The sequence below is a fragment of the Puma concolor genome, chromosome A1 (assembly GCF_028749965.1).
Source record: "Puma concolor isolate L17-30 chromosome A1, mPumCon1.1.hap2, whole genome shotgun sequence".
Lineage (NCBI taxonomy): Eukaryota > Metazoa > Chordata > Mammalia > Carnivora > Felidae > Puma > Puma concolor.
This window is the reverse complement of record NC_141667.1, coordinates 52,086,005-52,098,036: the sequence shown is the minus strand read 5'-3', so window position 1 is coordinate 52,098,036 and position 12,032 is coordinate 52,086,005. Positions and strand designations below refer to the sequence as shown.

General features: G+C 48.5%; 1 protein-coding gene across 2 annotated transcripts in view; it reads left to right on the top strand.

The window, feature by feature from the left end:
* The window catches only part of CCNJL (cyclin J like), a 58,111-nt gene that overhangs the window by 41,631 nt on the left and 4,448 nt on the right, over nt 1-12,032 (top strand). For both annotated transcript variants that reach the window (XM_086707094.1, XM_025923486.2), the window contains exon 4: nt 10,616-10,918. In XM_086707094.1, coding sequence (XP_086563220.1) covers nt 10,616-10,918 — 303 coding nt within the window. The remainder of the gene's footprint in view (nt 1-10,615; nt 10,919-12,032) is intronic.

The following is a 12,032-nucleotide window of genomic DNA, read 5'->3' as shown; positions in this document are numbered from 1 at the left end:
AAGTGTCCCGTTAGAGATACACTCTTCAACTTCAGTCCTCTCATTGGGAGGAAAAAGTAGGTCCTGTTGGTTGTACTGATCTGTAGCAGAAAGGCTCTGAGATTAAACTGCTAAACTAGCATAAGCATAGAGGAGGTTGAAGACAAGAGTGTGTGTGGAGAACGGGACTGTGAGGTGGGGAGGGGGCACAACTGGCCTCACACCCACATCTGTGGGAATCCCTGCACCCAGACAGATGTACTCGTTATGGAGACTCTGTGGGATTGTAGGGATCCTCATGACTCTGAGATGCTCTGGACTGTGGCGCCGTTTATTCATCATTTAAAATAAAAAGCAGTTCTTTATTCACCTTATGTCAGATGCTGTGCCACGTAAGGGGGATCTGTGATGTTCTGCAAGACACATGTGACCCCTGACCTCATGGAACACATTGCTGGATTTCCAATTCTGATTTGTCCCCACCAGCTGGGTGATTGGAGCAGCTCACTCAATCCTTCTGAGCTTGATTCCAAGTGGGAAATGCTCCCAGCCTCCCGGTGTGTTACCAGAATGTGCTGAGCCCATGACACGGAGGCCTCCCCTCCCTGGGTGCTGCCTGTGTTTCTTGGTGCCTGCTGGACTGTGGTGGCACCTGGCAGCAGAATCCCTGTGCACCCAGAATGCATGTCCTGGTTCACGCATGTTCTGTCTCTTGCTGACTAGCTCGGTGACCTGGGAAAGTCCCACGCCTGTGGAGAGGACCCATCTGGGAAAGGCTGTGGACCCCGTTGTCCCCTTTGCTTCCCTCTATGTGAACCTTGGAACCTGCAGCACCAGGGTGGAGTTCAAGGTCACAGTTCAGGGGAAGGAGGTTGGAGCCACTCTAGAGTCCAGCATAGCCTGGCCAGGGGCATGGAGTTGGGGTTGGGGAGCCTTTTCTTGAGCTTATTTCTACCCCTTTTTCGGGGCCTATAAGAAAATGTCTTGCAGCACTAGCTACCAACTTTGGTTCATCCGTACTTACCTAACAGGACTTGAGAAGAAGATCCTGGGTCTGGGGTGCAAAGAATAAGTACCATGTTCCATAAATCATAGAACAGCAGCTGCTGGGCGCCTGGGTGGCGCAGTCGGTTAAGCGTCCGACTTCAGCCAGGTCACGATCTCGCGGTCCGTGAGTTCGAGCCCCGCGTCAGGCTCTGGGCTGATGGCTCAGAGCCTGGAGCCTGTTTCCGATTCTGTGTCTCCCTCTCTCTCTGCCCCTCCCCCGTTCATGCTCTGTCTCTCTCTGTCCCAAAAATAAATAAACGTTGAAAAAAAAAATTTATAAAAAAAAGAACAGCAGCTGCTGTCGTTTATGGAGTGCTTTCTTTGTCCTAGGATCTGTGCCCATCACGTTACTTGTGCTCTCTCCTGAGCCTCCCTACCACTCTTTGAGGTATGGGTTTCTAAGTGATGGCCCGAAATCACACATGATATTGGAGAGGGCATTCTCAACCTGTTTCCAGTCAGGACCTCCCCCAGAATCTGGGCTCCTCTGGGTCACAACATTCTCAGCCCTCATTAAATATTCTCAGCTCACGTTAAATATATGTCTCTCCTGATAGCTACTTCTCTACCCCAAGGAAGGAAGAATCTGAGGAAGAAAGAATTAGCATCAGAAAAGTCTCCATTCAGCCTGGTCCTGCCTGGGAACAAATGGGCCCATACTTCCTCCCTTGGGTACTGGGAGAAAGCTCTCCACCACAGCTTCCTGTTTCCTCTTTGGCTCCAGCCATCTCTGTCTACTGCCTGGTCCTTCCCACAGTCACCTCCGAAGATACCAGGCCTACCCGGAGGGCCAGGCAAGGCTGGGAAGCCAGTGGAGTGGCCCTTTATCCCCTGACCTGCCTCCCTCACCTCCCTTTACCATCAGCACCTGACAGAGTAGGACAGAGGGCTCCTGAAGGGTGTGGGGCAGCCATGGGGCCTCAGTTCCTATTCACATTTTTTCTCTTTCTCAGGTAAAAGAGAGGGGAAAACTTTAAAATAGGGGAATGGCCCTTCTTGGGGAACAGTAGCTTTGCCTGTTTTTAAAAGCGTTGCATTTCTTTAGGGAAGAAGAGGAACCAGCTGTTGCTTTAAAACCTGGTTTTCTTTAGCCAGGAAACTGTGGCCTCATCCCTGAGCCTCAGTGTAGCTCCTGAATGGGCAGCAGGTAACCCCGGATGAGTGTGTAAAGAGGTGTCTTGCTGGGCATGAAGGGCTGTCTATGGGGGAGTTCACAGCAAGCAGTACGTGAAGCAGACTGTAGTAGTGTGTGAGCAGCCCTGGGCCTGGACATCACAGACAGGGCGGCACTGACTTTTTATAGAATCCTACTCTGCACCGTTTTGTTTAGGAATTTTTCTGAAGGCAGTATAGAGGTTGATGATTGTTGGAGATGGGTGATGTATTCTTAGGGGTTCGTTAGAACATCTCTTTTTTTTTTGGTATTTTAATTTTTCCAAAATAAAACCTTTTTAAAGTTTATTTATTTATTTTTGAGAAGGAGGAAGAGTGTGAATTGGGGGAGGGACGGAGGATCCCAAGCAGGTCCTGTGTGGTCAGCACGGAGCCCAAGGCAGGACTCAAACTCCCAAACCATGAGATCATGACCTGAGCCGAAATCAAGAGTCAGACGTTTAACCAACTGAGCCACCCAGGTGGCCCTAAAATAAAACATTTTTTTAAGCAGTTAAAGGTACTGTTTCTCTCAGCCCTAATTCAGAAAAGTCAGGAATCTGTTTGGTCTGGTGAAGGCGTGAATGCTAGGACCATAGGTATAAGAAGAAAAGCCAGTCTTTAGAGTAGTCTGTTCATAGAGACAGAAAATGGAATGGTGGTTACCAGAGGAGGGGGCACAGGGACAGTGAGTTACTGGGTTTCATGGGTGTACAGTTTCCGTGTTGCAAGATGAGAAGAGTTCTCGTGATTGGTTTGCACAACAATGTGAATGTACTGAATGCCACTGAACTGTATGGTTAAAATGGTGAATTTTATGTTATGTGCATTTTACCACAACAAACAAAAATGCTATTAAAAAAAGAAAAGGAAAAAAAGCCAGTCTGTGAGAGTCCCTCCTGAGGCTTGCTGGACTGACAGGGTCTTGCCACTTTGGTTGAGTCCGGCCACTTGGCTGGACTTGTGGTGGTCAGTTCAGTAATTGTGTGACATGCCAGGAATGGCTGGGGCTCTCCCGGTTGTCTGTGCATCAGAGTAGCAAGAGGACCCGGTCAGCCGGGTGTGCAAAGGGTCTTGTAGGGCATTATTTGCAGGTTTCACCACTGCCACCTACACTAAGGGTTCATGTGCCTGTGCCTGGCTGCAGACCCAGGCTGAGCGCTTCAGTAGTTTTAGGATTTTTTTTTTAATCTTATAAGTATGATGATAGGGCTCCCACTGGTCAAATTGGGAACAATGTAAACATCCAAAAAGAAAAATGTAGATAGAATGATAGAATTGTTAAAAATTCTTTTTCAATCCCAGTGTAATTACTTACGTATTCAGGAAAGAATTCTTCCTGGACGCCAAATCATTGAGTTAAAGTTTGGTGGAGGGATGCCTGGGTGGCTCGTGGGTTAAGCGTCCGACTCTCGGTTTGGGCTGAGGTCATGATCTCACAGTTTTGTGGGTTCGAGCCCCCATTGGGCTCTGTGCTGACAGTGTGGAGTCTGCGTGGGATTCTCTCTCTTCTCCCTCTCTCTCTGCCCCTCCCCTGCTTATGCTGTCTCTGTCTCTCTCTAAATAAATAAACTTAAAAAATAAAGGTTGTTGGGAAACAGGATATTCAGAGAGTCTGAAGGCGTCTACCTCACAGATTACTTATTAATTTCACAGGAAAATGGTACCTTTAAAATGGAGAGATCTGGTGTCACCACCTTAACCAAGCGATCAAACGTAGCATCGCTATTGCCGGGACAAACTGACGTTATATAACTCCTGATGTGATCTGGTAAGAAGGACAAAACATCACCTCTGTAGTTTCCTTGCCCAAACTGTTTTATCGTGAGGAAACAGTCCAGAATATGGGACTTTTTTTTAAGTAGTCTCTAGGCCCAATGTGGGGCTTGAACTCATGACCCTGAGATCAAGAATTGCATGCCCTACTAACTGAGCCAGCCAGGTGCTCCCAAAATATAGGACATTTTAGAAGAAAACTGGCCTGGGTTTATCTAGAGTCAGTGTCATGAAAAACAAAGAATGGGACTCAAAGATATAAAGGGACACCATGTGTGAGCTTTGTTGAACCTGGATCCAAAAAAGACAAAGGTTATAATAAAAGACATTTGGGGCACCTTAGGGGAAGTCAAATGTAGATTGAATATTAGAAAATGTTATTGCCGGGGCACCTGGCTGGCTCAGTCAGTGGAGCATGCAACCCTTGATTGCTCAGGGTCGTGAGTTCAAGCTCCATGCAGGGTGTGGAGCTTACTTAAAAAAAAAAAAAAAAAAAAAAAAAAAGGAGGGAGCCTGGGTGGCTCAGTCAGTTAAGCATCCAACTTCGGCTCAGGTCATGATCTCACGGTCCATGAGTTCGAGCCCCGCGTCGGGCTCTGTGCTGACAGCTCAGAGCCTGGAGCCTGCTTCCGATTCTGTGTCTCCCTCTCTCTCTGACCCTCCCCCGTTCATGCTCTGTCTCTCTCTGTCTCAAAAATAAATAAACATTAAAAAAAATTTTTTTTTTAAAAAAAAGGAAAGAGGGACGCCTGGGTGGCTCAGTCAGTTGAGCATCTGACTTTGACTCAGGTCATGATCTCACACTCATGGGTTTGAGACCCGCATCAGGCTCTGTGCTGACAGCTCAGAGCCTGGAGCCTTGCTTTGGATTCTGTGTCTCCCTCTCTCTCTGCCCCTCCCCCACTCGCACTCTGTCTCTCTCTCTCTCTCTCTCAAAATAAATAAACATAATAATAAAAAAAAATTTTTAAAGAAAAGAATGTTATTGCATTAATCCTGATGTTCTTAGAATTGGTAATAGCATCATGATTATGTAGGAAAATGACTTCAGGGCTGTACACTGTCCAGGGCTGGCTTGTCACGTCTGCAACTTCATTAAAAATGGTCCAGCAAGGGGCGCCTGGATGGCTCAGTCGGTTGAGCTTCCTACTTCGGTTCAGGTCATGATCTCACGGTCCATGAGTTCGAGTCCCGCATCGGGCTCTGTGCTGACAGCTCAGAGCCTGAAGCCTGCTTCAGATTCTGTGTCTCCCTCTCTCTGCCCCTCCCCCGTTCATGCTCTGTCTTTCTCTGTCTCAAAAATAAACAAACATTAAAAGAAAAATTTTAAAAAAAGAAATAGTCCAGCAAACTCAGTATTTATACACACACACACACACACACACACACACACACGGAATAAATGTGGCTCTAAGTCAGCAGTTGGTGAATCTGGCTGAAGGGTCCTCTGTGTTCATTATTTAATCTTTTCTGTGTATTTGAAAAATTTCCAAACAAAAAGTACATTAAAGGAGTTGAAGAGCGTCTGTGGCTCTGGTGTGACTTGGAAAGATTTGGACTTCTGTCCCCCACACCTCCCAGGGGACCTGCCTGAAGACTTCCAGGCATCTGTCGTCAGTGCAGCTTGTCGATAAGGAGCAGGCAGCTGAGTGGCGGTGCTTGGTTGCAGCAATGGGGACAAAAGGCTGGCCTGCTCACAGTCATGGGAGGAGGGGAGGAAATGTCTGCCAGGCACGTGCAACACCAGGAAACTCATAAAATCTTTTCTGGCTGTGAAATGTATTGTGCTTGGGAATAGTTGCTAAGCTGGGGTCTGCTGGCCAGCAATTAAGAGCAGGGACTGTAAGGTCGCTCCTAGATGTGTGGAGCTAAGTTCTCTGAGCTTCTGGGGATCCGAACGCAACCTGCCTGGGAGGATTCAGTGCCCAACCCAGCATGAAGACTGCCCCTGTGTGTGTGTTGGGTACTACTGAAGCACTTCCCATTCTGCGTGGCCATTTCATCTCCATGGGGGGCATATTCCTAAACAGGAAACAAATGGCCTGTGGAGTTTGGTGCTCTTAGGTCCAGCGCCAACTCTGAGGATTCAGACCCCACTCTGCCTGGCCCTGGCCCACAGTGTGGTGGGTCCCCAAGAAGCTTCTCCAGCCTGGGGAGCAGGTGAATTCAGATTCTTCAGTAATCCATAGCCCCTTCCATTTGAGGCTAATCCTCTTGGGCCTGGTGGCTGGGAAAAAGGCAGAGCTCTGAAAGGTTTGAAAAGCTCTGAGGGCAGGGAGGAAACTAATCTCACTGAGCACATCTGCCAGTTAGAATAGATTGCTGGCTGCCAGAAATGGTGTGGAAGAGTCTTAATGCCACCCTGAGTATGATGCATGTTTTTGCCGGGCTGTGACCTTCACCTTGCCACCTTCTGCCCTGGGGAAGAAAAGAGCACTTGTATCTACTTGTATCTACTGAGTGCCTGCTAACAGTGTTGGCTTAGTTCGGCACAAGGTTCAGGTAAAATTGGACAACTGTGCAAGAAAATTTTTTCTTTTTAAGTTGTACAAAGAATATATGATCATGGGAGAAAAAATTAGGGAATATAGATAATCTGATATCATCGGAGAACAATTTAAATGGCCCTAAATTCAACTATCAACAGAGTATCTGGGCGCCTAGGTGGGTCAGTCGGTTAAGAGTCTGACTCTTGATTTCAGCCCAGGTCGTGATCTCACTGTCATGAGATCTAGTCCCACCTCGGGCTCTGTGCTGAATGTGGAGCCTTCCCTCCCTCCCTCTCTCCCCCCTCTCAGGGCACCTGGGTGGCTCAGTCAGTTAAGCATCCTACTCTTGGTTTTGGCTTGGGTCATGATCTCAGATTCGTGGGGTTCAAGCCCCACAATGGGCTCTGCACTGACAGCACCGAGCCTGCCTGCAATTCTGTCTCTCCCCCTCTCTCTCTGCCCCTCTCTCACTCTCTCAAAATAAGTAAACTTAAAGAAAAAGATTCTCTCTCTCTCTCTCTCTCTCTCTCACTCTTCCACTTTGCCCCCTCCCCTGCTCACGCGCTCTCAAAACAAAACAAGAAAGAGAATACCATTCATTCTTTGAACGAATATTCATTGGGCAGCTATTCTGTATCAGGCACCGTGCTGGGACCTGGGGGCACAGCTGCAAATGGGTCAGACACGGTTCCTGTCCTCATGGGCTTAGGCCCATTAATGACCTATTGGTCAGGTGCTAGCCATTAATATCAATACTTGATATTAAGCAATCTGAGCATGAGAAGTGCCTTAATGACAGCCAGTGGCCTCTGAACCGACCGCTGGAGGACACACAGGAAGGTGAGTGAAGGGATGAGCAATCCCAGCCGGAGGAGAGGTCCTGCATTTAGGGAGGGTGTGGGGCTGGAGAGGCCTGGTCAGCCCTCCCCACCCCAGGATTTCCAGCCATACAGGAGGCTCTCCCGCCTTGGACAGCATTGATCTTGCCTGTCCTGCCTGAGTTGCCCATGTGTGCAAGACCAGGGAAGGTGTGAGCTGTGGAGGCGGTGCTGTGCCAGGCTTAGGCCCTGCTGGATAAGGGCTCTGGCAGCCGAGGCTCTGGGGTGGCTGTAAGCTGCATAGGAGCCGGTCAGCCATCAGTCTCCACTCTTTGCTGTTTTGTATATTTCCACTTGCTCAGTTCCTGCCCATCAAAGACCAGAGCCTCACATCACACCATCTTTGCCCACTTTGTGGACTCTTTTAAAGCTTGCAGAGAAAATAGAGACACTGGCTTCCCAGAGTCCAATGTTTCGTTTCTTGGTGACACTTTTTTGACATTTTTTTTGTTTTTTGAGAGAGACAGAGCATGAGTGGGGGAGGGGCAGAGAGAGAGAGAAACAGACCGTGAAGCCGTCTCCAGGCTCTGAGCTGTCAATACAGAGCCTGACACGGGGCTCCAGCTTCCAAACTGTGAGATCGTGACCTGAGCCAAAGTCAGACACTTAACCAACTGAGCTACCCAGGTGCCCCTCTTGGGGACATTTTTTGAGGCCTTCCTGAGAAATGTGTTGTATCTGCTGTAAGGCAGCCTGAAGCGGCTACTTCCTCATCTCTCCTAAGAAGCATGAAAGTCTGGTGAGAACTGGGTCACAGGGTACTCACAGTTGTGCACAGGTGTGCGGACCCTTTGTCACATGCTCTCTGAGCTCAGCTGGGCCACCCCACCGCCTCTTCCAACACTCACTCAGCAGTGTTCTGCTCCTGCTTAAGCTGGGCTCGGAGGCTACGGGCGACCACACCAAAGCCAGGCCTCAGGGATCACCATGTGATGTGGGGCTTGGCCAGAACAAGGACAGTGGTCGGGGAAGGCTTTCAGGGGTGAAGGGTGGGGAGAGGTTGGCAGAGTGAACAGGGGAAGGGGAAGGGTGATCCAGGCTGTGTAGATGAAGGCTCATGGGGAAGGGGGGCACGGGGCTTTCGGAGAGTGCAGTGACAGAGGCCTCAGCCAGGTGTGCGTGGTTTCCTCAGGGTGAGGTGGGTTTAGGCTGGGGGGCCTGCAGCCGCCCCACCTGCAGAGCGTTCCCCAGTGGGAGCTGCCACTGGAGCTCTCCACCACTGGTGACCGCTGGGGATTGTTCTGTAAATACCTCAGTTCCCTTGACCCTTGAGGATAACTCAAGACTCGTGTTTAATTTTTGTTTGTATCTAACTCTATGTGGCTTTATTTCATGGCATTTATTTCCAGGATCTTCCGGTATTTACTCATTGTTCCTTCAGAGGAATCTGAGCCGTGTGACGTGCCTGTTTGTGGGGTTTCACATCTTTTTGCCACTGCCCATGGATATGAGTATATCCCAGTTATCTATTCCTGCCAAACAAATCATCCCTAAACTTGGTGATTTAAACAACAGTGATATGTGGGAAGCCTGAGTGGCCCAGTTGGATAAGCAACCAACCTTCAGCTTAGGGCATGATCTCCTGGTTTGTGAGTTCGAGCCCCACGTCGGAGGGGCTCCAGCTCAGAGCCCGGAGCCTGCTTGGGATTCTCTCTCACCCTCTGTCTCTCTGCTTCTCCCTCCTCTTTCCCTCTTAAAAATAAATAAATAAACACTAAAAGACAAAACAAAAAAACAGCAATGTGGGTTGCATGGGGTTTCCTCTGCTGGTTTCACCTATGCTCATTCAAACAGCGCTGGAGGGGCTGGGCTAGAAGGTCCTGGATGGTCTCGTTCTCATGTCTGAGAGTTGGCGCTGGCTATCACCTGGGTTCCTCTGTTCTTGTGGCCTCTCCACCTCCAGCAGGCTAGGCTTGCTTCCTTACATGATGGTCTCAGCATGGCACTCCAAGGGAGGAAGAAGGTGGGAGTTGCATGGCCTCTTTAAAGCCTCACCTCGGAAGTCCATAGTGTTACCCCCACCCCAGTTGCATTAAGATATAATTGACACATAATGTCATGTTAGTTTTCAAGTGTATAAAAATGATTTGATATATGTACCTATTGTACGCATGTAAGTTTAGTTGACGTCCATCATCTCACACAGTTACAAATGTTTTTCTAATGATAAGAACTTTTAAGATCTCTCTTAGCAGCTGTCAAATACACAGTACAGCATTGTTAACTAGTCACCATACTGTACCTTACATCCCCAGGGCCAATTTATAGCTGGAAGTTTGTACCTTTTGACCCCCTTCACAAGTTTCCGCCATCCCTGCCTCTGGTAGTCACCAGTCAGTTCTTTGTACCTTTGAGTTTGGCTTTTTCAGATTCTGCATGTAAGTGAGATAGATCATGCAGTATTTGGCTTTCTCTGCCTGATTTATTTCACTTAGCATAAAGCCCTCAAGGTTTATCCATGTTGTCGCAAATGGCAGGATGTCCTTCTTTGTATGGCTGAATATTATTCTATTGTATATAAATACCACGTTTTCTCTGTCCATTCATCAGTGGATACTCAGGTTGTTTCTCAGTCTTGGCTATTGTAATTAATGCTGCAGTGAACACAGGGGTACGGATAACTTCAAGATCATGTTCCCTTTCTGGCTTTCCTCCCTTTCCTGTCTTCTCCCACTTACCAGTCTTTCCTAGGCTCACCTCCTAAGCAAACTGTTTCTGAGGGAATCCAAGCTGAAAAGCTATTGACAGGGTTTGAACCCAGTACTGAGGACAGTGGAGAGCCATTGAGGGGCTTTTCTATATGTGGGGGGACAGGATCAAATTTGCAAGGTCATTCTGACTATGGCTGTCTGACCCCGTGACCAGTCCTGACATTGTGTTAGTGAGGACCAGGCAGGAGTGGAGAGAGGGCTCCCTCATCCTCCAGGCCCTCACTGCTGTTTCTAACTGCCATGGAGTGCCTTCTTTGTTCCACGTGCTGGTCTGAACATGTGGTGTGCATTTTCTTGTTGTATCTGACAAAACCCTTAGTTTCCATTTTATAGATGAGGGAACTGAGGCATGGAAAGGCCTCTGTGCACAATCACCTGTGCACAATCACACAGCTGGACATGATGACTTGGGGATTTAAGCGCAGGGTTGGCAGATCCAAAATGTGTGTTTTTAGTCGCTTGGCAGTGGGGACTTTTGGCTCTCTGTGCTCCGTGCCAGCACTGTCCAGGCACCGTGAGGTGGGCCTTTGCTTCCTGGGTGCAGGCAAGTGCTGTCTTCCAGTAACGTCTGCTTCTCCTGCAGGTAAGTTCGAGGACAGGGAAGACCATGTGCCCAAGCTGGAGCAGATAAACAGTACAAGGGTCCTGAACGGCCAGAACTTCACCCTCACCAAGAAGGAGCTGCTCAGCACAGAGCTGCTGCTCCTGGAAGCCTTCAGCTGGAACCTCTGCCTGCCCACGCCCGCCCACTTTCTGGACTACTACCTCTCAGCCTCCGTCAGCCAGAAGGATCGGCACTGCCACAGCTGGCCCGCCACCTGCCCCCGCAAGACCAAAGAGTGCCTCAAGGAGTATGCCCACTACTTCCTAGAGGTTACCCTGCAAGGTGTGGCCCGACGTCGGGACCCGGTAGCCCTTCCCCCCACACACAGAGGCTGGGATCTGAGAGGCATGTCCACCCAGGGAGTCCTTGCTGACCGGGGCCCATCCACCCAGATCACTCCCACTTCTCAGGGGATACACAGAGAAGGAGCTAGGATTCTCCCAAAGTACTGCCAACACCATGTAAAGGAGAAATAAAGCAGCTGATATACATACAGGCAGCCGGCACCCTACAAACTTACTGATCACCTGGTAGTTTTTCTTACAGTAACCTGGAACATTCCAAGTGATCCAAATGGGAGAGATTTGCAAGTAGGTCATTTTGGAAGAGCAGTCATCGTACAGATAGGGTGGGGGAGGGGGTATGTTTTAGTAATAAAGTTCAGCAATAAAGTTATCCTGTTTGGGGACCTCATGTGAATCCCACTCTTCCCATTGTCTTAATATCTAGGTACTAGGTAAAATACCAGGTCAGAAATACTGTTGATACAATACCCAGTAACCCACCACAAACCAAAATGATCCCAAGTAACAATGTAAACAGTTACAGGGGCGCCCAGGTGGCTCAGTCAGTTGGGCGTCTGACTTTGGCTCAGGGCATGGTCTTGCAGTCTGTGAGTTCAAGCCCCATGTCGGGTTCTGCACTGACAGCTCAGAGTCTGGAGACTGCTTCAGGTTCGTCTCCATCTCTGCCCCTCCCCTGCTCTCACTGTGTGTCTCTTTCTCTCAAAAATAAAATAAAAACATTAAAAAATTTTTAAAAACCAATATAAACAATTACAATATCAGGCATTAATTGAGCATGTACCATGTGCCAGGCACCTTATTGTAGTGCTTTGTGTATATTATGTCATTGAATTTCACAATGACTCCACATGAAAATCACTTCTGTTATTCCTGTTTTACCAATCCATTTCCTCAACTGATGCTCAAGAGGTGAAGTAACTTACCCAAGGTCATTGCTAAGATTTGAATCTGAGGCGTCTGACTCTGTAACTGTGCCTGTAACTGTAATGCCACCTGCCTTGACTCAGACTTTCACAGGCAAATGTGGAAGTTACCAAAAATCATAAACAATGTAAGACAGGATGATAATGCACAAATAACCAGTGTCATTC